This window comes from Candoia aspera, chromosome 3 (genome assembly GCF_035149785.1).
Source record: "Candoia aspera isolate rCanAsp1 chromosome 3, rCanAsp1.hap2, whole genome shotgun sequence".
NCBI classification, from domain to species: domain Eukaryota; kingdom Metazoa; phylum Chordata; class Lepidosauria; order Squamata; family Boidae; genus Candoia; species Candoia aspera.
The window spans coordinates 147206902-147233548 of NC_086155.1; the positions used below are offsets into that span (position 1 = coordinate 147206902).

Genomic DNA, 26647 nt, shown 5'->3' on the forward strand with positions numbered 1-26647 from the left:
AAAATTAAACATGTGTGCAACTTTCTCATGAAAGACTCAAATTTCAATACCATGCAAAACACTGACATAAAAAAATGAGCAGAGATAACTAAATAAAAGATACTTTTCAGATAGTCCGGCATAAAATACCCTTCTTGATATAAGAATATATAAAGGGTTTCCTGAATTTTTCTAATTGTTTAATTTAATATGTCTACAGGCAATTAATTCTTACATTATCCATATGAATACTATAATAATAGCAACTGTGGAGTCATATGACATTTTGGATCTGATGACTACCTCTTGGATTTCTTTCCAGAACTATAACAAATCTTAGTAGGGTACTTTAAAAAATAGATTAAAATCACTAGAAAAAGAAAATATAATATTGCTATTCAAGCTTTACAATTCTGACTTTTAAAATGAGAATTTAGGTGTACTCATGCTGCTTAGAGTGAAATACTACAAATGCTTTTTAAAAAAATATACAAGTTGTGGTTGATTTCTATTACAATTCTAGGTATTAAACTGATTGGAAAAATTAAGTCTGTTCAAAGTCTTTTAGAAAGGACTTCTTTAATTGCCTTAGGCCAAACATCGTAACTATCAGGACTTTAAACACCATATCACAATTCAGTGAAGTAATGCAATAAAATTCCAGATTTCATCTTTTATTGTTTTAAATGATCCAATCTTTGGGAGCCGGACAAACTCAGTGTAGCATTTTAGCAATGCAATGGTGCATGCAGAATATACATGTATGAAGTATGTAGATGTATGTACAAAGTTAGTTGTGATTTATAATACAAAACAAAGGTTTTTTCATGTGGCAGTGGAAGAAGCTTTAATTTCAGATGCTAGAGAAGGAAAATAATGTGTATGGGTTTTTTTTTTACATAGGTATTCTTAGATAAAATAGAGCAGGTTTTTTGTCATTTAATTCTAACTAGTAGGCTTATGTATTTCAAGCTGCTCTATGATGGATAGCTTTCAATGTCATTCTGCTAGCCATTGGCAATGATATAAGCCAAGACCAATAATGGTTAATGTTATTATACTGTAGTTCTTGGACATGCAGATATTTTAACAATGACTAATAGCACTTAATGTTTAGGTTATGGACTTTCATTAATGTTGACAACAGTAAATAAATCTTTCCTATACATATGTCATCCAAGCAGACTTCTGTTGCCATTCCACAAGGCTGTTAGTTCTCAGTTTCCCCCTTCTTGAATGCTTCAGGAGGTTACAATAATTCAATGGCTCAACACAAAATGGCTGAACACAAACCTCTACATCTGCAGACTTACCATCGTCCAGGTATAACTGGTCCAATTCTTGCTTGATCGTTACAGGTATAGGGGCCAAATTATGATTATTGTCCTCATGCAACTCGGTCAACGACAGTGGCTGATTTGCTGGAGTTTCATTTCTTTGAACATTCGGCAGCTGCTGTTGGCCCATTACAGTTGAGTGAGTTGGACTGCAGGACTGCAAATAGGTTGACTCTTGGGTTACAGATGGAACTGGAGAGGAGGGACTGTTGGGATAGAGTGTTTGTTGATAACCAAGGGAACAGGTACTGCTCAGATGTTGACTCACCTGCGGCTGCAGCATGATGTGAGATGACTGATCAGGAGAGCTTGGGTGCACAACAATAGACCTTGGCACTTCCTGTATGGTGGGGACACCTCCAACCGTCTGCTGAAGTCCTAGATGATTATGGCCTGGGTTGGTGATGCACTTGTAAGCAGGAGAGGAAAGATCATGCAGCTTAGGACTAGAGCTGGGAGACGATGACATCACAGTGTTTCTCTGCTGACAGGAGGTGAAGCCAGCTACAAGGCACGAGCCAGGATCAGGAGGCATCATGATCTGCTGGCTGTAATATGGTTTGGAGAGAGGGCTTAATCCATGGCTCCTTGGTCCACAGGTTTGAGCAGACTCATAATCATCAGTGGGTTCTGCTTTTATAATTGGAACTGTTGAAAGAAAAAGAAAGTGCTCTGAATAAACATAGAGTTAGTATGATCAAGTTGGCTTGTGGCTAGGATACCCTTTGCAAAAACAAACAAAGTCTTGAATAAGACTCTGTGTGTCCTTTGCTAGTTCTCCCCCCACCTCCAAATACGAATGACTCATCCAAGCAAGAAAGCCACAGCTGGTTCTAATACTGAAAAAGGCTATTTTTTTTGGACTCTCCTCCAGCTCTAATGTGCTATAAAAATCTATTTGCAAATAGTTGTGCTGCAGTAGAAGCCCTGGACCCAAGGGCTCTATGGATCTGTAGCAATCAAAGGAATTTTTAAAAACTTGGATGTACTACTGCTTGTCGACTGCTACTGATGGCCCATTTGATAGATGTCTGCACAACGGGTAAATTCAAGCACAGCGAATCAGTGAAGGGGCTTTCAGAGTTCACAAAAACAAAACTTCAGAGGGAATGGCAAGCTTAAGAAAAAGTATACATTTCATTATAAAGCCTTTCTTCCTAGAAGCAAAAATTGAACTGCCTTTTAAAAAATAAAGTAAAATTAGTGTCTATATATAATTTTTATAATCCATACGACAGCACAGAGATATTTCAGGAAGGTAAGTATCTAAGTTACATTTATTTAATTCAGAAGTAATACTGCGTTGGGACTAAGCTAAATTTTAGCCAATGTTGTATCAGTTCACAAAAACACTTATTATTTTCTTCACAAACAATTTATAAACAGAAATGTGATTTAAATGGCATTTTCACAGATGCTTTGTGAGTAAGATACAAGTTAAGTTTTGGGGTGAGAGTTGTCAGTTACCACTAAAGAAGAAAAAAATCACTAAGAAAGAGTCAATTTGCATAAAATTTGGTGTGAATGCACAAATCATGCATATTTAAAAATAAGTAATACATTTTAATTGAAACCAACGTAACACATTTGATCTTAGTGAAAAACGCTGTGGCCAAATGTGACAATGGCTTCCCTGACTGATAAAACATTTAGGAGATCGTTATGTAAACAACCACCAGCAAGATCCTCCGTCATCAATGGAAAGGTGAATGGCCATGCTGGCTGAGGATGACAGGATGATTATTATACATGAACCAGTCTGCTGATTCATAGAAAGACCATTAAAAATAAAATGAACACAGCTCTGTCCTAATGAACATTGAGGATGTATCAGTTTTAGATGGGAAACAGTTCAATCACCAAAATTCCTATAACCCTATCCCTTTCAATACATCTTGCTGAAGAATCAGTGTGAGAACTGTGCTTGGGGAAAAAAAATCATTTTCAGCTTTAGGGAGATGCCAAGAACTTGGTTTCCAGGTAACCTGTGTGACTGCTCAGACTGTTAGCCAGATAGTAACTGAGTTACTGGTAGTAACTTCTATGGTTAATTTTGAAGCAAAGACTGGACAGTTCTTCTAACAGCTAGATTAGGGAAGGTTGTAGTAGCAATTGCTTCTTTCTGGTTGGTACCTGACACAGGAAGTCCCTTAACCACTGCCCCAAACGAGCCCTTTAATATGTGCTTACTACAGGTATAGCTATGTATTTATTTAAAATGGTACTGCTCTATTTTATTCCATCCCTGTACAAAAAATGATCCTTCCTGCATAGCTTCATAAAATTACTAATTCAAATTTAGTCTTAGCCAACAAGTTGTTTTCTGGATATAACAATGATTCCTATCATCCTCAGCTAGTATGGTCATTCACCTCACTAACTACGATGATAGAAAGTTAAGTTCAACATACTGGAATGCTTCACATTTGGGAATACTCCTTTAACCTACTAAAAGAATTGCTGAAATGTCTGAACAAAGTTTTCTTAGAAGCATAATCTCAGTAAAAATGGTGAATAATGATGCTATCTACCAACTTCTTTACTAAGAAAATCTATTAATGGATTTTTTGTTCCAAAGTTCTCTTGGTATAAAAATGACAAGTCTATTGGTAAGGGGAGACAAGATTTGCTCCAGACCTTTCATGATCTTTATATTATACTAAATACTGCTAGATTTTAATATACTGTTCTAATTCTAGGAATTAATCATAATATTTAGCATACCAAATCAATTAGGCTCAGATTTAATACACAATACTATGATGGTTTTAGGCTAACACATGTATCACAATATCAGCCAATTTAATACTGGAACCATATGTTTGGAGCAACATCAACTATAAATCTTTATTCTTACTGAGAGGACCCCATATGATGACACCATACCAAGACCAGTTGGATAAAGACAATGAGCTTCTATGTACACTTGGATATGGGGAGACAAATTCCAATTATATTGTTTGAAATGAAAAGTTGTGAACTAGTAAAAGATGAGTTCATCGAATCTTAATAAAGAAATTAAACATTTTCACTGAAGGAGAACAAGTCTGAGATTTCTTTTAAATATAAGTTTCCTATCATTCTGATATGTTAGAAATCCAGAGTTTCATTGTTCTATAATATATTGGTTCTGTTTTGGTTCATGGATATTAGGATGAGTAAAAAATAAGATATATATTTTAGGAAGTACTACAATGTACATTACCCATCTAAATTAAATTGGTTGCAGGTGAAAGACAACCAAACATTTTATATCCTGTTAAAGCCTAGTTAGATTATTGCAGCAAGAGTTTTCACAGGCAATAGGCATTCTCATTAGATGACCGTGCTAGAGGAAATAAGAACTTCTCTTAGAATTTGGGCAAATGTAAGGTGCCACATTAGATTTCTGTTTTCCTGTAACAGTCATTGCAATTAATAATGTGACTTTATTGGCTCTGATCTTGTATTCCCATGCCTAAAATTGATACTAGAATAATATATCTTGTCTCGATTATCTTCTATTAGAATCTTTATAAAGCATCATTATCTTTTGAAGTAATTTATTCTGAGCTTTTACAATTACTATTTCTTCCTAAATAATTTAGTTATGCAGAGCTTCTCAGTTGCCGTTAAAATGTTTAGCTGTTCAAAAATTACTAAAGAGACAGGACATTGTAGAGGCATGGAAAAAGAGGTTCTTTGAGAGGGAAGCCCTGGAACAGCTTATCTGCTTATGAGCAATTAATGAAGCCAAAACGTGCATTAGATTGTTAATAGGTCTTAGAACTGATTCATTTTTATTGTAAGACATTATTCATGTAACAATGCAAGGGATAAATGGAACATTTTATATTCTTTTAAGGAAGATTTCCAAGCATGAGAAATATGTATCATGCTAAACCAGTGCTTCTCAACCTTGGCAACTTGAAGATGTGTGGGCTTGCTGGCTAGGGAATTCTGGGAGTTGAAGTCTACACATCTTCAAGTTGCCAAGGTTGAGAAACCCTGCCCTAAACGTTACAGCATATTATTTTGTCCAGTTCTTCCCACTGTATCCCAAACACAACCTCCTTAATTGTTCCAAGGAAATTAAACTTTTCTTGACTTGAAAAGCAGTAGGATGACTTGGAATGGAATGGAATCAGAAGAGAATGAACAATAAAAATCAGACATCATATAAAGAAGAGAATGGAGAGACAAGGGATAGGTCAGGTTCTGCTTTGTGATGAGTATGGACAGGCTCCTGTAATTTTAACAAATGAAACCTTCCTTATCTGAGACCCAAGACAATTCAGTATTTCACTTGCCTGATACAGACAGTGATACAGAAAATGATAATCAAAGAAAAATCATAGAATTACATGTATGTGTTTCAGGAATATAATGAAATGTGAAATACACAATACAAGAATGCTAAGCTAATGCTAAACTTAAATAACAACACTAAATAAGATTAAAATACATTCATGTAAGTTTCCATATGATAAATGCACTCCCTGGAGTACCGCCAAACAATGTGACAAACCATTTTTTATTATGGCCTTTGGACAATCATGAAATACAGTAAACTCTACAGTGGGCGTCTCACTCATAAAATGGATGAAATTAGCTTAACACAGTGAATGTCTTAATAATAGTACAGGTAGTCCTTACCGACTGCCTCATTTAGCAACCTTCTGAAGTTATGTCAATGTTAAAACAAAACAGCTTTGTGACCAATCCTCACATTTATAGCTGTTGCAGCGTCCCATTTGGGCGCTTCGCAACTGGGGCATATTATGACCATCACATTGTCCCACAGTCAGGTTACCACCATTTGTGTGCTTTGCAACTGGCTTGCAACAAGCAGAGTTAAACAGAGAAGGTGGAAGTAAAATCGTAAGTCATGGTCACGTGATGTTTCACTTAATGACTGAATGGGAAGTGAGGTTGTAAGCCCAGTGCAGTCATGTGATTTTTTTGCCTAGCAACTGCAGCGCTTAGCAATGGAATTGCTTGTCCCAATTGTGGTCACCAAGCAAGGACTACTTGTATAAAAAAACTTTTCGACTGTTTTAGCTATATTTGGGTTCATATCTGCAAGACTATCAGTAACATAAAGTAAATCATGTCTTTCTGGGAACCTCAGCAGTAGCTCTGTACATTCTTTCCTTATAACCCGATAAAGGATATAGCGTAGAAAGATATATGCCCCACTTTCCAAGGCACCAGAGTCACAAGGTCAGATACAAGTAGTCCTTGCTTACTGATGGTAATTGGGACTGGGAACTCTGTTACTAAGTGACGCAGTCATAAGGTGTGATGTTGCTGTTGTTAGGTGAATCCTGTGTGGTCACAGAGTCCTGTGGTCATGTGATCACCATTTGTGACCTCCTGCTGGCTTCCCCACTGACTTTTTGTCAAAAGCCAGCAGTGAAGGTCACAAATGGCGATCACATGATTTCAGGACACTGTGACTTTGTATTATGTGCCAGTTGCCAAATACCTGAATTGTGATCACTTGACTGTGGGAACGCTGTGATGGCTGCAACTACGGGGACCTGTTGTAAGTACCCCTCACTCAGCACCATTGTAACTTCGAATGGTTGCAGAATGAGTGGACATTAAATGAGGACTACCTGTACCATTAAGCAATTCGTGCTTTGAAAATCTTTTCTCTTGAATGGATGAGGGAAGTATATTAAAAGAGGCCTTTGTGAAAGAAATTCCAAATTTAGGAAATGTGAAGTGTAGACCAGTAATTTGCCCTTTGTGATTCAAAAGAAAATATATACTAACGTGAAAGGGAAAAGAGTTCCTCTGAACCTGAGATAATGAATTCTGATGCTCAATATTGTAAAGGCATTGGAGAAGAGTCTCTTTTGCTTCTTTCCCTTCCAGACTAAGTAATTCAAATGGACAGAGTCCTACTGCCCATAACCTCTTTTTGATTACAGTTGACAGCCAAGATTTAGGGAAAGGATCTTGCAGTAAGAATGAAAGATAGGAGGGTCCTGCAGAAGAGTTCACACTCTAGGTCCTCCTGGAAAAGAGTCAGCTTCTCAACACAAAACAAATACACACTTAGGAGCCCCCATAATAGCTCTTAGAAAAATAGACAGTATTCTTTCTAGCCTATTCGTAATATCCTGTACCCACATGGAAGCCCCATAAAGAAGTCCGGATAAAATCTTTGAATGAAAATCCTGAAATGCCATGGGGAACAAACTGACCTCCTTTGGAACAGGGAAATTGCAGGAGAGCACTTAATGTGTTTCTGGCTAGTGACAGTGTTGATGACCTTGTGTACCAATTGAAATTATACTGGAAATGGATACCTAAATATTTATATTGGTATAACTGCTCAGTGTGTTTCTGACCCACTATCCATGTATATAATAGCTTACTTCTATTACAGTACTGCAATAAGGCTTTTAGCAGTCATAGCAATCCTAATTGCATCTGGGAGAGCGGAACAGAATCACCGGCATATAATAAGAGAGGCACAGGCATGTCAGCACGTTTAGGGGCACGGAAGTCTTCAGATTCCAGTGAAGCTGCTCAACCACTCATATAAAAATTAAACAAAGTTGGAGCCAAGACATGCCCTTGTCTCACTCTATAAGATGACAGCATTAAATTAGTTAAAGTGCTGTTGAGGCAATGTATAATCTGTAAAGAGAACTTGGAATATAATTATTCTATATATAAAAAAGCAGCCTTATGTCCATTGAGGATCTCAGTTTCTCTCACAGGATGCTCCTGAATAGAATCAAAAGTTGATCTTAGATCAATAAAGTCACGAAAAGATTGTATTTTCAAGATTTCTCAGCAAGATGTTGCAAGACCATTAAAGCAATCCAGTACAGAGCAATCACATCTACTGATGGAAAACTTATAGAACAATAATTTGAGGGGTCCCATTAAGATCCTTTTTAAAATACAGATACTATGCTTGATTTTCTTCCATTGCTCTGGAATTTCTCTTGTATTACTGATAGAAGTGAAATGCCTGGTAAGGACTGGAGCCCACCATTTTGAGTTGATTTTAATTGGCTCTGGGTATAGAAGCGCTGGCCCAGAGGCTTTTTTCTTTTCTGAGATCTCTATTTTCCTTTATGGAGACAGGAAGTCATAATCTGTAGCAAGATGCACAGTAGTCTCCAAGGAATGGTTGTCATTGTAAATTGCTGAAAAAGGTTTTTCCAAGTTCCAGCAGAAATTTTACATGTGGGATGTTCAGAATGCCTCTCCAAAGTCCTGGAGATCATTCTCCACTAGGTTTATCTGTCTTCATTACTAGAAGCACCAGCAGCCTTTTACAGATGGCCTTTGCCTCTTGCCTCTTAATAAACCTTAAGCATTTTTATATTCTCTCTTTGTCTGATAATAAATGGCTGGGAGAGTCTTCTCATTAACATTTATAATTTTTGTAAAAGCGATGAAGTTGTTTACTTTACATGTAGGCTTCTATCTTGTGTTAAACTACTCTTTACCTTTTACCTCCTGGATAATATGGAGAGCTTACTTTAGAGTGGGCCACCAAAATATCTCTCTGAATTTGCCAGATTGCCATCAAGAAAAATTATGCTTCAAATGCTTCAATGCTCATATGCAAGTCTCTTATTTAGCCAAACCTCCAAGAGAATGAGGAAAAAGCACCAGATTGTTTTCTACAAGTTTAGACCATCTCAGCTTATGATTAACTATAGCAAGATCACTGTCAGCTGAGAAATGTCACCTTCTTTGTCTCAGGCCAGTTTAGACAGTGGAAAGTGGTCACTGGTCATTTGATCCCTGATATGAAACCATCTATAAATTGAACTCTGTTATAGACAGTAATAGAAATCCATTAGAAAGACTGTTTAACCAAGCAACTAGAATCTTGAACTGATGAAAATACTTAACTATTTCTCCAGTTGAACTACGTAAGTTCAGTCGTTAATCCAAACTGTGCAGTATTCAGAATAATGTCAATATAAATCATGCATTTCCTACCAGTAACAAAATGACAGCCAGTTTTTTTTTTTGTTAATTCATATCACTCCTGGAAAATTTTACATTTTACCAAAAAAAAACCAAAGATGCCAACAAGAGCAGCAAAATCACTAACCAGGAGCCACTTTATCTCATGTAGCATTGTAATTATTAAGAAAATATATTTATATATTGACTTTAAAAAACCTGTGATAATATTATAAAAAAGGTAATCACTTTTCAAAGATACCAGTAATGTTATACTGAGAATCAAGCATTTTAATTTAACTGTAGTAGTATCTTACACTTTGCATTTCTTTATATCAGCTTTTCCCAATCGTGGTATCCTCAAGATACGTGGACTTCAACTTCCAGAATTCTCAATATTGACTACGCTGCTTGAGAATTTTGGGGAGTTAAAATCTACATGGCTGGAGAATACCTAGATTAGGTATAGGAATTTTAGAGCAACATGCTGCTTAATGGAGATTTGAACTTTAAAAGGATACCTTAATACTGGAATGTCCAAATCTTTACAATACCTTTACCTCCAGTGAGGCTGCCATCTACAGTTCCATGGTATAAAAATGGCATTTAAACAGCTCCTTTGTATATAAACTCTATTCATGGGAAAGTTTGAAAAGGACTCTCTTTGAAAGCCTATTTATGGTGGCACCTTGATAATATCATTATGGCAAGGAAAGCTTAGAACCATGAATCAATTCCATTCTTCCTAGAATCAAATGCACATTGAGCAGCATCACTCAAAGTCTACACCACCCTTTCCTAGACCATTGAGAACAACAAAATAATCACTGAGATTTACAACAAATCTACTTATGCTCAGACTTACTTAAACTGGAAATCCAACCATCCCAATCAAACAGAGAAAAATGTTACCTACAGTTTGGTTCTCAGAATCCAATGGATCTACAACAAAGAGTACTATAGAAAAATAACCAACAAAAACACCTTTAGCCCAGAACATCTGTTGCACGTATCACTTACTGCAAAATTTATCACACAACCAACACGCCAACAGAAAACATTCGTTTTTAAAAAGAGGAGTCAGTCAACAAACAACATCATCTTCTCTTCATATCACTTAAGTGCCACCTGGCAATCAGCAAAAGTGAATCATTTTAGCCAAATCTGATTGAAAGCAATCTGTAAACCTTTTGCATAACATTCTGCCAACCTTTACATCTGTGCAGATTACCAGTGACAGTAGTACTTAAACTATCTTACATTATAAATGTTATCCAGCCTGTGCTTAAAGCCTGCTACCTTCCAAAGTACTACAATTGGCAGGACTTATTACATCAAATAAAAATCCTTGCATAATTTACATGCCAGAAATGTCATATTCCATATGTAGACAATACATGAACAGACTACAGACACATTTTAGGAGCCATACAGCTGCAATTTTCATTTAAGAAAAAAAAAATGGAACAGTCAATTGCAAATCATTTCTGTTCAGGTAATCACAGACTCTGATTTGTTGATCATGGCACTAGGGATACCATCTGATTTTCGAACACTGTAAACACAGAAAAATTTATTAATACCACATGAGCTTGAGTACCTGGACAATACTTAATAACCTTCATCTAAAGCAAGTGTAACAGTTCAGGATGCACTATCTGTAATTGTCACACAGGATACAGAATCCTTTAATTCATATCACTGACTGAAAAATTCAATATTAACACTTCAATACTGCTGTCATGTTCCACTGAGTAAACATATACATATACTGTACAGAACACACTTAACATGTTAAAGCTTTATTATTTGATTAAGGTGTTGGATTTAGACTGGAAAGACCAAGGTTCAAGTTCCAGTTGATTACTCAACTCACTGGATACCGGATCAATTACTCTCTCTCAGCCTTATTACCCCACCTCAGCTATTGTGGGGATATATTACAGGAGATTCTCATATATGCAGTCTTGAGTTCTCAAAGACAGGATAGACATTCAATCACATTATAAAATATCACAGAAGGATCAAAGAATATTAAAAATATTTCCTATATTACCTTTAAATTCAGATGTATGATTCTCTAATTTTAAGTCTATTTTATAAAAAAGGAAAATGACTGCTCTCAGTAATACCTTTTTTAAAAAATAATTTTCTTGAATTATTTAATGATTTGCAAATATGCTGACTTAGTAATATATAGTAATAATCTACTGACTAAACCTGAAAATATATCCAGAATAAAATTCATCTGCTGACCAACATTTATATCTTGTCTAAAAAGCCACCTTATTCTCCTCACTGTACTTTATAGAAGGATTTGCCAAAAAGTTTCTGTTACTTTTAACTCATGAATAGTATGGTCTAGTTTCATCAACAGCACTTGATAGCGAATAGTGCTACAACATTTTCTAAACATTTGATTAACACCAATACTTACAAGCCAATACCCAATGTGTTTGCATTAAACTATTTAAAACTAAATTAATTTCAGTACAGTTGCATATTCCCCTTTTCAAAACAAAACTCATAAATTACCATTAACTAGTTAGTATTGAATCTGCTGAAATGTTCTTCGCTATGTGATGTGATCACAGTTAATAATCATACATACTCTCAAGTATGTTTCTAGCATGGCAAACTTGAGTTCAAGTTTGGGGCAAGCAATCAGAAGATCACTTCACTATGAAATCCATGCCAATCCCAGTTAGTAATGTTACTTTATTATTTTATTATTATTTATTAAAATAATCTTGGAGATCAGTTGACCAGCTCATGACTGGCCAAAGTCTTGAACCAGCAATTCTTTGAATACTTACTGAGTAGTAGCCACACTGAACACAAGGATTTAATTTTTTTCTGAATTATACATATTTAGATACATATAAATTTATAAAAATCCATACATATAACCACCATCCATGAAGGCTAGACATCTGCAATATTACATTTTTGGTGGCAGTATTTTGACTGAGATTTCTGTATAAAGCAGTTATGATTCTTTCCACATTTGATTAGGTAGATAGTAAAAATTGTTTTATTCCACTAGTTTACAGTGTTATACCATGATTTTGTCACTCTTCTATATGTTCCTAATATGCAAAGTGTCAGAGTTCAAATATAATGTCATGTGTCTGGTTTTGGCTTACTTTATGTGAACTGCATTTTATAAACCATGGTTTTCTGGCTTAGCATCACTTGTGAATTCAGCCATTTGTGAGATGTTCAACAAACCACTGTCAATAGTGCATAAATGAAGCCACTGTTTCACTGAAAAGATGGACTGTACTTACTTCATATTGTATACTTATAAAGTATGTTACCTTATGAATCAGACTGGGTGAAACATATTATCCTGCTGCATGGTAATCTACCTATCCAACAACTTTTAGTGTTAGTTGGTTTCTCTGCTCATTTTTAACTCCAGTTTGTCTCCCTGTTAATAGCTGTTACCTTGTAAAATAATCTATGTTAGGTATCCAATTGCCTCACACACTCTTGTGCCCTTTGCAACTTTTGTAAGATTATCCTCTTGCCACCTGATAGCAAATTCTGCTGATCCAGCAATTTAAAAGAATTTGCTCAACTTTGCATGAACATTTAAAGCTAAAATATGTCAGGAGTTAATGGTAAAAATGGAGATGGGTATTACAATAAAGGAGCATAGCATACTGCATCTTGGATCATTATTTTTCTCTAATTCAGCTTACCCACCCCAAAAGTTCCAGATATGTTTAGTCTACAGCCCTTTGTAATTCCCAGTCCACCTAGCTGGGAACTATGGGTAGTACAATCCAATGCATCTGGAAGTATCAGTTGGAAAGGCTGCCCTACTTTAGACTAGCAAAATATGCTGGTTTAGAAAATGAAATACAGTGGGTGGAGGCAGGATGCGAAAAAGACTCTTAAATGTCATCACTAAAAAACTATCACTGCAAACAGTCAAGAGATAATTATAGTTACAAAACAGGAAGTCGAGCCCAATGCTGACAAAATTGACTTCTGATCACTATTTTCAGAAGCATGCTCAGAATCACCATGACTTTCCTTTTGCAATGCATCAAAGAAGTAATCAGAAAGTTACATCTAAAAATTGAAAGGTCAGGTTCAGCTTTGTAAATGAGATCTACTATTAGTTCTGCATGCCACTCATGCTGAATGTAGTTGAAATTTCAGTTTCACAAAGGATGACATGCTGAATGATATGAATATTTAAGCTTTCGGAAAGGGATATTATTAGCTAAAGTTCAAATTTATGGTTGCATATCAATTTATATTGTTTAAAGGTGGAAATCTCAGTGGGAAATTAGATTATCTGAGCCAGTTTGGTCTAGTGGTTAAGGCAACGGGCTAGAAACCAGGAGTCTGAGAGTTCTAGTCCTGCCTTAGGCACGAAAGCTGGCAGGGTGACCTTGGGCCAGTCACTCTCTCTCAGCCCAACTCACAGGGTTGTTGTTGTGGGAAAAATAGGAGAAAGAAGGAGTATTAGGTATGTTCTCCGCCTTGAGTTATTTATAAAAATAATAAAGGCAGCATAGAAAATAAATAAATAAAATGCTAAATCTAAAAAGTCTTCCAGTACTTTTGAACTGAAGCCAACGTTAACAGGCTGCATCAGGCCACAGAGTAGAAATAACTATTTGCTGTTTTTAATTCTCCAGGTCTTCTGAAATAATGTATTATTATGCAGAACAGGTGGACTCAATAGTTGAAATCCAGCTCAATTTTGATCTTACAGAATGACCTTCAGGTGTTACCATCTCTTTGATTCAGCCACTGAACCTACAGTAGAGGCAACTGAGCCTTTGGGAATAGTATTATATCAAAAACAATGAACAAAATCTGTCATTCTAAATATATAAATAATATTTCTTGCTACCATTCAAATAGATTGCAACATTATGATTAAATGGGAATATATGGAAAAAAGTAAATACTGTTAAGAACAAAGCAGGTGAGAAAACCTGCTATACACACACATATACTATAACATGGGAATTGCTTCTAGTTGTGTCCATTTACTGCCATTCACACATTACACTTTGCATGAAAATATACCACTGGCTGAGGTTGCCTAGACTCAAGTAATGTGGACTGTATCTCAGTTAAAACTTTCAGATGGGCAGCTTCTTGCTTAGTTGATAAACTTACCATTTTGCCTAATCTTTAAGAGATCCTTGAGGTTTTAACTGTAGTAATAGTAACTTTGTTTTTTAGTAGAAAAGTATTGTAAAACTTGCTGGATCTTGGGTCAATTGCTTTTGCGTCACATCATGATTTTTTTAAACCATCATTGAGGTGGTCTGGTAGCAAATAAGTGAATAGTATAACACTGGCATAAGACCAGAATATCAAATGGAAGAATAAGGCTCTTATTCTTTAACCAGAATGGATACTGACAGACAAGATTACAAACAACTGAAAAAGAAAGTATTGTTATCTGAAATAATATATTTGGCACTGTTCTAACTATCAATCATGTCCCTGGCACAGGTTTTAAAGCAGAATGAGTGGTTTTACTTGGCCTTAAATAAGAGTTTTAAAACAGATGTTGGTTGCAAAAGACATTTTAAAAATTAGAAACCAACCTAGCTTCACATTACTGAAATTCTAAAAGTGAATGATCTAAAATTACTCATTATTATAGTAGTAATTTCTATCAAAATGAGAGGCACCAAAAGCAAGCATTAAGAAGGGATACTGTTTGCTTGTTCTTCCAGCCAGTCTAGAGAAAACAACTCTCTAGCTCTACTCTTCAGCATTTCACCCAGGCCTATAAATGTGGGACTGAATCTGCTCTTTGCCCTATTGAATTAATATCAGCAGAGTAATGGTAAGGGACAGGCCTCTACCACACGCACTGTACTGTTACCACCATGGTGAAGGGACCAAGAGAGAGCCCAAGAGAATGAGGCTTTCTAAGTATAGATCAGCTTTCCCCAAACTGGTGCCCTCTAGAAGTGTGGCATACAACTCTCAAAATTCCTACCCACTGCAGCCAACAACCATCCTAACAAGGAATTCTGTGACACAGAAGCCCAGCACACTTGGAGGGGGCCATATTTGGGAGACTAGGCATAGATCAGTGGAAAGGATATATATGGGCAAATGGCAAAGAGAAAACTCTTACTGTTCCTCCTTCCTTTCCTTTCCAGCTAGCATAAGCATCTAGAAGAAAAGAGAGGTGTTGAGTGGAGAAACACATTTTAAAAAGCTCACTATCATTTCAAAATAAGTTCTTGGTGTCACAAACATTATACTGTAGATTTTTTCCATAGAACAATACTTTGAAGTAAAGCTGTTATTATATTCTTCTACCATTGTTGAAAAAAAGGGAGAAATAGGAATTCAACCATTACTTGTCTAGGACAGACACTAGAAAATCCACTCTACTGTATTCATCAAAGTCCTACACTACCTTCCCACATGATTCTAATCAATCATCAAAAATATAGTGCCTAAATCAACTCAAGTCCACACCCACTTTTTCATTTCACTTTTACAATTTACAATCAAATATCACAGTCATATTCACATACCAAAAGATATCTGGGTGCAGTTCAACCATCTCAGTATCCCCCTACTGTCAGCAGGCCACTACAGTTATGATGATGATTGCTATTTTCACATTCCCTTTCCCTTGATTATGTTGTGTCTATAACCACCAAGCCATTTCCTCTGAAGCAGGTCCAGTAACTTCTGTGGGAAGACCATTCTCTTAAGGATTGATGGGTAGGGGGAGTAAGGTTTAAGGGTTGCACTCTTTGGATTCTCAAAATATGGGTTTACTCTATGATATATTATCTTAGTTAGCATCCACATCACTGGGGAATGAAAAGATAGATTATTTTGGTTAGTAGGATTAGAAATGGAATTAGATGAAATTATAAACTGCATGTAATTTTAGACACGAAAGGCCTTTTAGGTTTTGCTTTGAGATGTTGCCACAAACTCTATTCTTCCCTACTGAAGTTCTGTAGGGAATATTTGTTTGTTTGAAAAGCAAGATGTCCTTTTAAAAACATGGGCCATGGTAATTTAAAAGGAAGTTGGAGAAGCATTTTATTATTGAGGACATTATTCCTCAATAAGGGAAATGGGTTAGCGGGCACATACCGGCAATGCAGAGGAACAGAATCACCCCATTATAACAATATTTGTTTATTTGTTTCTTTTTCAAATTTTTTGGATTTCTATCACCGCCCATCTCCCCCCAAAAGGGGGACTCTGGGCAGTTTACAATAAAATTAACACTTAAAACCATAAAACCCATAAAATACAATACAAACAGCCGATAATAAATAGAAAATAAAATAAACATGCTCTTTCTGTGGCAATTGTTAATTTTAGATGGGAAAATAGAGAAATAAAGAATGGAAGAGAAAGACTGCAGGATAATAATGGTAATTATCTCCTAATTCACTAGATCAGCCCACTCCTCATCATTTCATGCACAACTAACATCTCTTACCATGGCCTTGTGCTTCCTGCTCTGCTTCTGCCATATTGGGTGAGAGGAAGGGAAAAAGGGCATCAAATAGCATATAAGAACACAGTCACCTCTGCTGCCAGTGTCACAAATTGGTGGTTTAAAAAAAGGGAAGGAACAAAACAATATAACAATGGAAGGAGGCCCTCCCAAAAATCTTCTCAGCCCCTCCCCACTAACTCTTCAATTGACTTCGTGAAATTATGCACTGACACAGTTCATATGGTCTATAGTTTTGTCTGTTAAAATCTACATATATATAGGACAAGTTTCTTGATCTGTTTTGGGCCGATTGGACTTTTGTTATGGCAATATTCTTGCAAAATGGCTCCCGTGGTGGATGTGGCCAGTCACAAAACTTCCATTTAGCAGAAGAAAACCTCACATGAGTATGATTACAGGCAGGTATAGGAGGCAGGATAAAGGCGCTAAATTGCTCTACTTGTAGTTAGGCAACAATGTTCTTTGTTCCGTCTTCTCACTTGCAACAGTAACTTTCAGCGCAGCAGTTTTGTTCTGTCCTGTTGGTCAGTACGCTATTTTATTTAATTTGCTGTTATATAATAAACTCTTTACTGGAATAGTGGGGAAACAGAGTATCCATTAATGCAGAACATCCAAATAAGATTTTATGCATATGCATTTTATATATTTCTTGCATGTGTAAAACTGCAAATGAGGTTTTGATTTAATTTAACTTATTTAATTTTGGCACTGCCTGACTCCAAACTGACTCTGGGTGTTGTATAATAAAACCAAATAAAATACAAAATACACAGAATACAATACAATAACAAAAGAATAAGAAAGGGAATAAAAAAATAATGTACACATATCCAGAAGCACAGGAACCCAAGCAAAGCCATTCTGTTTTAACTGGCTCATATGACAGGACTGTCAGATTGGCTCTGTAAAGATCCAGATGCCCATCAGATGGTAGCAACAACATACCAAAAAGTCTAACTCTTTGCTGCCATCCAGTGTTTATATCAATTTCTGCTGCCCTGATTCTGACAGCCTTAGTACCATATTTAGGATTACAGATGACGAAGAGTGACTGGTCATAAATATCTCCACAATGATAGACTGATGAAGTGTACTATAAAGGTTTCTTTGATTTGCAGGCCCATGTTGCAGAATTGTAAGAATCAAGAAAACCTGAACAAAACTCAATACAAACATAGTGTGAGATATATAGAAGAACCACTAAGCCATTTCTCATAAACATTCATTGTTCCGCTATAACTTTTCAGCCAGAATTTGAAGAGCTGGATCAGTGGTATGATGGTTCTTTGGCTAGTACTTTATTATAAACATCCTACTTAACTCTGCATTCTGAATTTACACACACATTTGCACATGTACACAAATATAATGGTATTTATGTGTATATATCACAATGTGTTTGGTGGAAATAGGACTTATTACTGGAACATCATCTTTTGGGCTGTCCTTGAAGCAAAAGGACTAGACTATTGAGTTGCTTTCCTTCCTGGTCTCATCAATGATGTTTTTATGCTAATCTTTTCCTGTGCAAAAGATTAGCATAGGAAAAGATTATATATAAATAATCTCCAAGATGTAAAGTTATGCGTAGTTTTTACTTTTTACTGCTTTTCAAATTTTGCTAATGTGCAAAGCTTTTGTATCTAACTTCTCTCTCACACACACACAAATGTAAAATTCCTGAGAAAATGATTGAAAATGAAAATTACTCAGGTACTTCTTTCTTACATAAAACCTTACGACGCAGCTCCTAAAAGATACCTATTCCAGACATATGTTCTTTTCCAATACAGTATACGTATTCTATTTCTGTACACTATTTTTCAGAAATGTGTACTTCTTCAGATCTCTCCCTTGCTAACGAGTGAGAGTTTTCCACAGGTTTTTGACCAAGGAAAGGTGGATGCCACTGGAATCTATTCAGTGCTATAGTCCTTGCAATGATAGAAGCTATTCTGACAAATCTCACAAACCTGTTACCCTATTCATAGAGGATTTTTTAATAATGTCTCTAAGGCAGAAACAAAAAGAATTGTGCTGCAAGAATCACCACGTATGAGATTCTGTTTAGAATACTGGTGCCGTCCTCCCTGAGACAGTGGATCCTGCATTGTAGCCTAAATAGCTGAAAACTTGGTTTGTGAGATAATGACTTAGAAGAGCTTTTTATATAACCAATTACGGAACACAAAGTTGGGGACATTTACTTTTATGGTCTCTGCAGCTTTGGGGGAAGACTGCACTGAACTCTTAGACCAGGATCAGTAATCAGCAGCTTATGGGCTGTGTACAGCCCCAACTTGAAGTTTTCCTAATTTACCCATGTACTTCGGTGAAAAGCGAAAGTTCCCCTGGGCAAGCATCAAGTAATGTCTGACCCTCTGGGGGGGGATACCACTTTCGCAACGTTTTCTTGGCAGACTATATCGGGGTGGTTTGCCATTGCCTTCCCCAGTCGTCACCTTCCCCAGCAAGCTGGGTGCTCATTTGACCGGCCCTGGAAAGATGGAAGGCTGAGTCCACCTGAGCCGGCTACCTGAGAATCCAGCCTCCGCTGGGATCGAACTCAGGTCGTGGGGAGAGTTTTGGGTGCAATGCTGCCGCCTACCACTCTGTGCCACATGAAGCTCTTCCATCTATTTTAGCTGACTTCTTTTCTCCTTAGAGTGCTGAAAGTCCTTCCTGCTAACAACTGATAAATAGAGAAAAGTGCAAGGTAGCATGTTTACCTATCTTCTTTCCTTCTTCAGGCAACGCGATTGATATCTGTTTTTTTTTAAGCAGGGATGGGAAAGGCGTGCCCTTGGTGTATTTTCAAGTCCCAAAAGCCCCAACCTCTATGGTTACTAGTCATAGAACAATAGCCGTTATAGCCCAGCAAGACTGGGAGCATCATCAAAACCTTATTCAACAAGGCTTTAAAAAATGCTGGGTGTGAGTAGATGTATGTATCTGCAAGAAGATGGAACTTTTGTTAGGTTTCTCATGTATCTGCTGCAAAGGAGTAACCGAACCATTTTCCCATTTATGGCTATTCCATAATTTGCATATAAGGGCACTTTCTTAAAGACCAAATGTTCAATGACAGAATAGAATCATCCTTAGTTTTTAATCTTGCTGCATGTTTTAAAAGAGAGAACACAAGAGTCATTTCATGCCACTTGAAATCAGAAACACGCTGTTACCATTAGCAGGAAGATAGGTGAAAAGCTGGTACTGGCTCCTCTTTCTTTTTCCGTTGCAGACGTAGAAATTGACTTGGACAGGACTTGTAATTCTCTGATTGCGGAACGGTGGAATCTCAACAACTAACAGAGTCTAAAACAAGGATTAAAAGGATATTAAAGATAAATCACACTTAACAGAACGGCTGAAACACAAGAAAAAACAAACAAAAATAAACACTGTGGCCAATGTGCATTGAGCAGGCACTGAAAAAGGCAGATGACCTGCTTTCAGAACACTGGAACATAAGATCAGCCCTCCTGAATCAGGCCAATGCCCATCCTCGGCCTCACCTGCATGGCCTCCTTGCCCGGACGCCAAGAGAACTCGCTTAACGCTTCTGGAGGGCATATGTTCTCAACAGAACTATCATGCTGCTGGCCTGCTGCTCAGACGGGCTAAAGCTAGACTGAGTGATCCAATGGGAAAGGTCTTCCAGGGGAAAAACAAGGAAGACCCCCATGCAGACATTAAAGAGGGTTGGCAACCCACTGAGCTCCCACTCAGTACAGGACTCCCTACCTCCCATCAGGATGACGACTCTCGGGCTCCACAAATGGCCATTTGTGCTATGGCTGCCATTGTGCACCCCTGCAGCATTTCCGCAACTATCTCCTTTCCTTTTTCTTTTGCTTTTTTCAGAAGAATACAGTATAGACCTTGTAGAAGACCCAATGTAGGACTTCCATGAGCTTGACAATCCTCAGGGAATTTGTGCATAAAAGTAAAGAAGTGAACCCAAAAAGGATCTTATATGCTTTCTCCAAACAGGCAATTATGAGCCCAACTGTAGGTAGGGCCCTTGGGAGTGTGGCTCCAGAGATGGGACAGGGTTGTGATTGCAACTCCTGCACTGTTCCTCAGTGGAGCTTCCCTCACTTCTGCTTGATGCTCCAGAACCAGGAACGTTTGGGGTCACTCTTCCATCCATCCCTCTTCTCCCCTGTACCATGCCATCTATCCTGTCACAGCAGAACCTGGACACATTTGACTGCTGTGGCGGTGGGAGGTCTGGTGCTTTCTGGCCTGTCACTGCCTTTAAAGAAGGTCTTTAAAAAGGCAGGACATGAGTTTAATGTCAACCCAATTTTTCCAATTGCCCAGAGAATGCCAGGCGTGCTGATTTCCTCACTCTAACTCCCCTGCCTCCTCCCACTGCAGATCCAGAGAAGAGAAGTAATAATGAGAATAGCATTGGTACCAGCCTCATTGCTGAGATGTGGTAAAAAGTAGGCTGTGACCGCAGCATTTTTTAAGATGATACTTTCCCCTTCTCAAAAACAGAAAGAAAGCACATCAACAGAGTGGTGTGGAAGAGCCTTTAGCTCAGTATTTTGATTTTCATAGTGGATTATCAGAAAAGTTGCATCTGGTATTTCAAGGCATGCTACCTCTATCGCAGAAGTTAGTGTCTTGATGGTCTGCCTCCATAAATTTATCCAGTCTCCTTTTAAAGTCATCCAAATTAGCCATCCCCACCAAGATAGTCTTACTCACAATGGTCCTCACTCTGGCCCTATTTAAATGAGCCCTTAAACCCTGGCTCTGTTTCCAAGCCCTGGGTTAAAGTGGGTGAAGGATCCCATATATATATTCTATTTTCAAAAATGATTGCTGTTTTTTCCAGAGTTTTGATGGCTTTTTGTATTTTTATTGTATCTTAATCGTTGGATATGTAAATTGCCCAGAATCATAACAGATTAGGGAGGCGTATATATTTCATAAAAGGATAAATGATTGATGACCATTCCTTTTACAGTTATGCCTTACATTTAGCTTTGCTGTGAGAGAAAATGTAATTAAATGAGCCAAAGACAGAACCACTATGTTTGAAAACATTATTTAAATGAGAGGGAGTCACTTGAACTGAAATGTGTACTTTTTAAAATCCAACTTCACCTTGACATTTATTATCATTTACATATAATATAAATAATAATATAATAATATAAACTGAGGGAAATGCATGCATAAGCACATCCAGAGAAGGAGCACAGTATTTCTCAAAAGGCAAAGGAGGCACTTACTGGCTTACACAACTCTTTGTCAGTTTTGGCTTCCATTTCCCACACGTGATGACCATCTAAAGACAAGAACATGAAAAGTCAAAATTAATGTGCTTAGTGCTTTATAAATCACACAAATAGGAGGGAGGGTTCCCCTTTTTAAGATATCTTTATTATTCTCTCTCACACACACAGATATGATGTTGAAGATGAGTCCAGTTTTGTGTTGAATAAAGAAATATACATTTGTATTTAAAAGAAGCTTGAGAAAGGGGAGGGGAGGGGAAGATAGAACTTATTCATTGATTCTGCTTCCACAGCCAGAGACCTCTCATGCCAGCAATTATCTAGCTGGTAGGGAACAAACATTTCGCCAAGTAACTATTTGGAGTTCACTAACCCAAGTTTTATAGCAAGGAAGAAACCAGGTATCTCTTTATTTTGCTACTGTGGTGCATAAATGCAAATTATATTCATTTTGAGTTCATTGCCACATTGATATTTGCATGATAATCCTTTCTTCACTTGCCAATGAAGGGTCTTTGTTTTTACTATGCTTTAAATTCCAGAGTTGTCTAATTTATGAAAACTACCTATAAAAAGAAGTAGGGTTTTTCCCCCTTGCAAGTAATCTCACTGCAAAATAGGTAATCATCTCCTGCTCTCTTTTACTTTTAAAAAAAATATATACTCCTTAAAAGTGCAAATGTATATTTACAGTTTTAAAAAACATATAATGCAGTGGTTTGTTTGATCTCATCGATTTCTTCATATCAGCATTCAGCTGCAACTCTAGCTTATATTGCGTCACAGGCTTATACTGGGTCAAACTGTTTTTGTAGTTTTTATAGGTTATAGAGTGGAGATAAGAGTCAGGTTATTGAGTAGGTAAAATGAAGTGTTCGTGCTGGCCTTATATGAACCCTCTACTGATTCTGTAATGTTAGAAGTTTCATATGAAAGGCATATATATCTTGGGCTACTGCTGATCAAATCCCAAAGCAAGTATTGGTTGTAGCCAACTGTACTAGAAAAACTTGACCAGTGAACTGTCTAATGTGTTCTCAGGCTTCCAATATTAATAGAATGCCCTGGGGAAGCTAGTTGAGTCTAATGCTGCAGAAAAGTATATCCCAGCCATGTCCTTTTCTGGCTGAGGACTTAATTCTTTCCTCCCACATTATTCTTGTAGTAGCTACATTGCTGGATTCAAACCAGGGGAAAGCCAGGTCAAATACCTACCCAGCCATAAAGATTATGGGGTAACTGTGGCCAGTCATGATTGTGTACCTTAATAGATTTCCCTGTGTTATTATGATGATTAAAAATGAGAAAAATTATTTCCTTGTGTTATTATGATAATTAGAAATGGGAAAAATGTTTTCTGGCCCAAGGTCCCATCAGTAAAGCAGAATGAAAATGCTCTGGGTAGAATAATGTCACTTTTATAAATGAGCTACCAGAACTTCAAGATTTGGTATATTTAATCTGTTCTGAAAGAGGAATTGCTGTGTCCTGTTTTTAGTATTCAGACTGATGAAGTGCATATGGGTGTTCAGGAAAGTACATTTTAGGAATAACATTATAAATAATTTAAAAAAACATCAGTCCAAAAGTAGGGATGGTACCGAGTGCTTGCTTATCTGAAAGAAGCAAGCATCACTGTGGCTCTAGTACAAAATTCTCTTGAGAATCTCCAGGCTTTTTCTGTTATAGAAAAGGAGAGGGGAATAATTATTTAATAAGAATAAATTTCATTTAACAAAAGCAAAGTTAATTAGTCATGGTGCTTTCAGTCAGTCGTGACTCCTGGTGACTACATGGACAGTTCCATGCAGTTGTCTTGGCAACATTTCTGAAGTGGTTTGCCAGAACCTTTTAGGACTGAGAGACAATGGCTGGCCCAAAGTCATCCAGCTGTTTTTGATGCTTAAGAAGGATTAGAACTCACTATCTCTCACTCCTAACCCAGGGCCTTTAACCACAAGGATGAGAAATTGTTATGAAGCAGGGAAAGGAAAGGAAAGGAAAGGAAAGGAAAGGAAAGGAAAGGAAAGGAAAGGAAAGGAAAGGAAAGGAAAGGAAAGGAAAGGAAAGGAAAATCAGACAATTCCTCACATTACATCTGGTGAACCAAAAGGGAAATCTCTACACCCACAGACTGGGATCAACTCCAGGAGAGAAATCTTAGATCACTACCTCAACTTCTTTACAGTAAACATGTTTTGTAAGTATATATGGATCAGCCTGTTTATGCTTAAGAAAAGGTATGGGAATGGATGAAATAATTTTTAGGGGTCTCAAAATGCTAAAAGACTTGCTTATCCTGGGGAAAAAAAGTTTTATGTCAGTACAGTATTTGCCAGCTATCCTATCCAAGATATCCAAGATGCCGTCTCTTGTCAGAATGTGCTGGAGGAGTGAGGAGTGATACGCCACAAAAGTTTCCATTGTAAAGCTGCCACATCTGCATCAGCCTGGCTGACTCACAGCCGAAGGCAACTCCCTGCCTGGCTAAAATCCAACGAAAGTACACCAGAGCAATTTATACCTTTCCAAAATGCAAATAATTCAAATTACAGACATAATATAAAGCTGAAACAGACACATTTCAGGCATTCCCTGTTTGAACTGAACTTACTGAAGGGTTTATTCCCAAATGTTGCTTATTATATATGTACAAAATGCCAATAAAGCAAAAAGTAGCAAATCCTTCAGCTCTTCTCTTTGCCACCTATTCTCCCCCCCACCCAAAACAACAACAACAACAACAACCCGTGGACAGGTTGGGGGGAAGAGAGAGAGAAATGCTCTGAATTTGGTAAGTTCTGTTGTTTTGTTTTCTGATTGGGTTGGAGTCAAATATTTGATGCTTTCAAATCTGACACACAACGGTTTTAGGTTTCTTTGTGTTAGTTTAAGATTTGGGTCCAAACGTTGAAATGGCAATTGCAAAACCAGTTTCTAAACAAACAATTAAAAGAAGCATGTTAACAAAATAAATGTCTTTTTTTTTAAAAAAAAAAAAGAGATCCTTGCCTATTGTTTGCGTCTAACTGCTCAAATCAATGCCAGATTTTTGAACTGTTTCTGCACAGGAGAATCAGTCCTAAGATTATATCTATCATGGGAATTGAGAGTCAGTCCTGACACTTCTGAAGCTGTTCATTAGCTTCATCTCTTACCTAAGGGAAACAGGCTAACTAAACAGAGGCAGAGCCTTCCTGTTTATACAGCTGAAGGCAAGGTGGGGGGAAATCCCAGAACAAGTTAAATTCACAAATATAAATGGAGGCTTTCCCTTCATTTTAACAGGGCCTGAAATACATTTAATTAGACAGAACAGTGCAGATTAAGAGTGGCTTCTCACATATACTTCCTATGCCAAAGTCCCCAAGTTTTTCTAAGTGGGCTTTGTTTGCAGCATACACATGCAAAGGGCTTAACGGAGTGTGTTTTTCTACAGTTTTGGAGCTGCTTTCATTCTGGCAGCGTACCAAAAATAGCCAATATTAACTCCTTCAAACATGCACTTCTGTGCACTGCCAAGAAGAGTGCTGGCTTGAGGTGTGTGCGCACACAAACATAATTCTGCAGAACAATAAGAACTGTTTACTAGCAAAACCCAAACAACAACACAATTTTTCTGGTCAGGATACAGATCAAAGTATTCCTATATGATAGAAGTGACTTAGTCATCATTCAGGGACATAGCCTGTTTTTCACACAAAGGCGAAGGGGAAAAAAAGTTCTTGGCACTGGCAATAGTGGCAGGGCATTTTGCGCCCCTATTTCATTACTCTGTAGGTTGGTCTTGAATGGCTAAAAATAAAAGCAAATTCCAGAATGGAATGTCTCAGCTCTCAATAGGTCTTTGTAATTCACTCTGTATCAACCATTCTCTGCAGAGTTAAAAAGGAAACTCAGCAGAAGAAAAAAAAAATCTAAAATCATCAGGGAATTCCCTGCACTGTGAGTCACAGAAACGGCTTCCCCACCACACCCATCAAGAAGATTTCCACATAAAAAGCCACTGGAGGCTTGTTCTAACACAGCAGCAAAAGAACTAAAAGGTGTTTTGTAAATCTCATCACCTTGGTTATTTCTATCCAGCTATGTATTAGGGGATATTCCATTCAGATTTTTTCTTCATATTTATTAAAATCTAAATAGTAATATGGGAGAGGTTTAACTAGAAATAGGCTAAATTCCTAACAAATGATCAGGCTTTAGTTATGCCCCAGTATATTTAGTATGCATTATCATTCCATCTTATATGTTTGAAGATCATCACATTTAAGGCTACAGACTCAGCAGTAACTTGGAAAAGTCTCTACCTATAAACAAGCTTGGAATTGAAACCCAGATAGCTAGATAATATTCTCAGAACCACAGTATCTGGTTTCTTTTTCCTCAGGGTGTAAATACAAAAATTCATACAACATGTAAGTGGCTTTTGACTTTACAGAATCAAATGCACTTTTGAATCTACCTGCGTATTTAGTTTGGCTGGAAGGATGATTCAATGCAGGAATATCTTCCCTAAGGAGATGACTATGTTCAGATAAGCAAAGCTTATAAATTCAACAAGAGGGTACTTTTGTCAATCTTCATCAACCTGGTGCCCCCACAGGTGTGTGTTGAACTATATCCATATCATCACTGTGACTTGGCTTGTGCTT

General features: G+C 37.2%; 1 protein-coding gene across 4 annotated transcripts in view; it reads right to left on the reverse strand.

The window, feature by feature from the left end:
• Nucleotides 1-26647, reverse strand: part of NFATC1 (nuclear factor of activated T cells 1) — a 142131-nt gene that overhangs the window by 28340 nt on the left and 87144 nt on the right. For 2 of the 4 annotated variants that reach the window (XM_063299018.1, XM_063299017.1), the window contains exons 7-9: nt 21987-22042; nt 19920-20052; nt 1293-1964 (exon numbers count right to left, since the gene is read on the reverse strand). In XM_063299018.1, coding sequence (XP_063155088.1) covers nt 1293-1964; nt 19920-20052; nt 21987-22042 — 861 coding nt within the window. The remainder of the gene's footprint in view (nt 1-1292; nt 1965-19919; nt 20053-21986; nt 22043-26647) is intronic. The other 2 variants (XM_063299019.1, XM_063299020.1) reach the window with 1 other exon arrangement.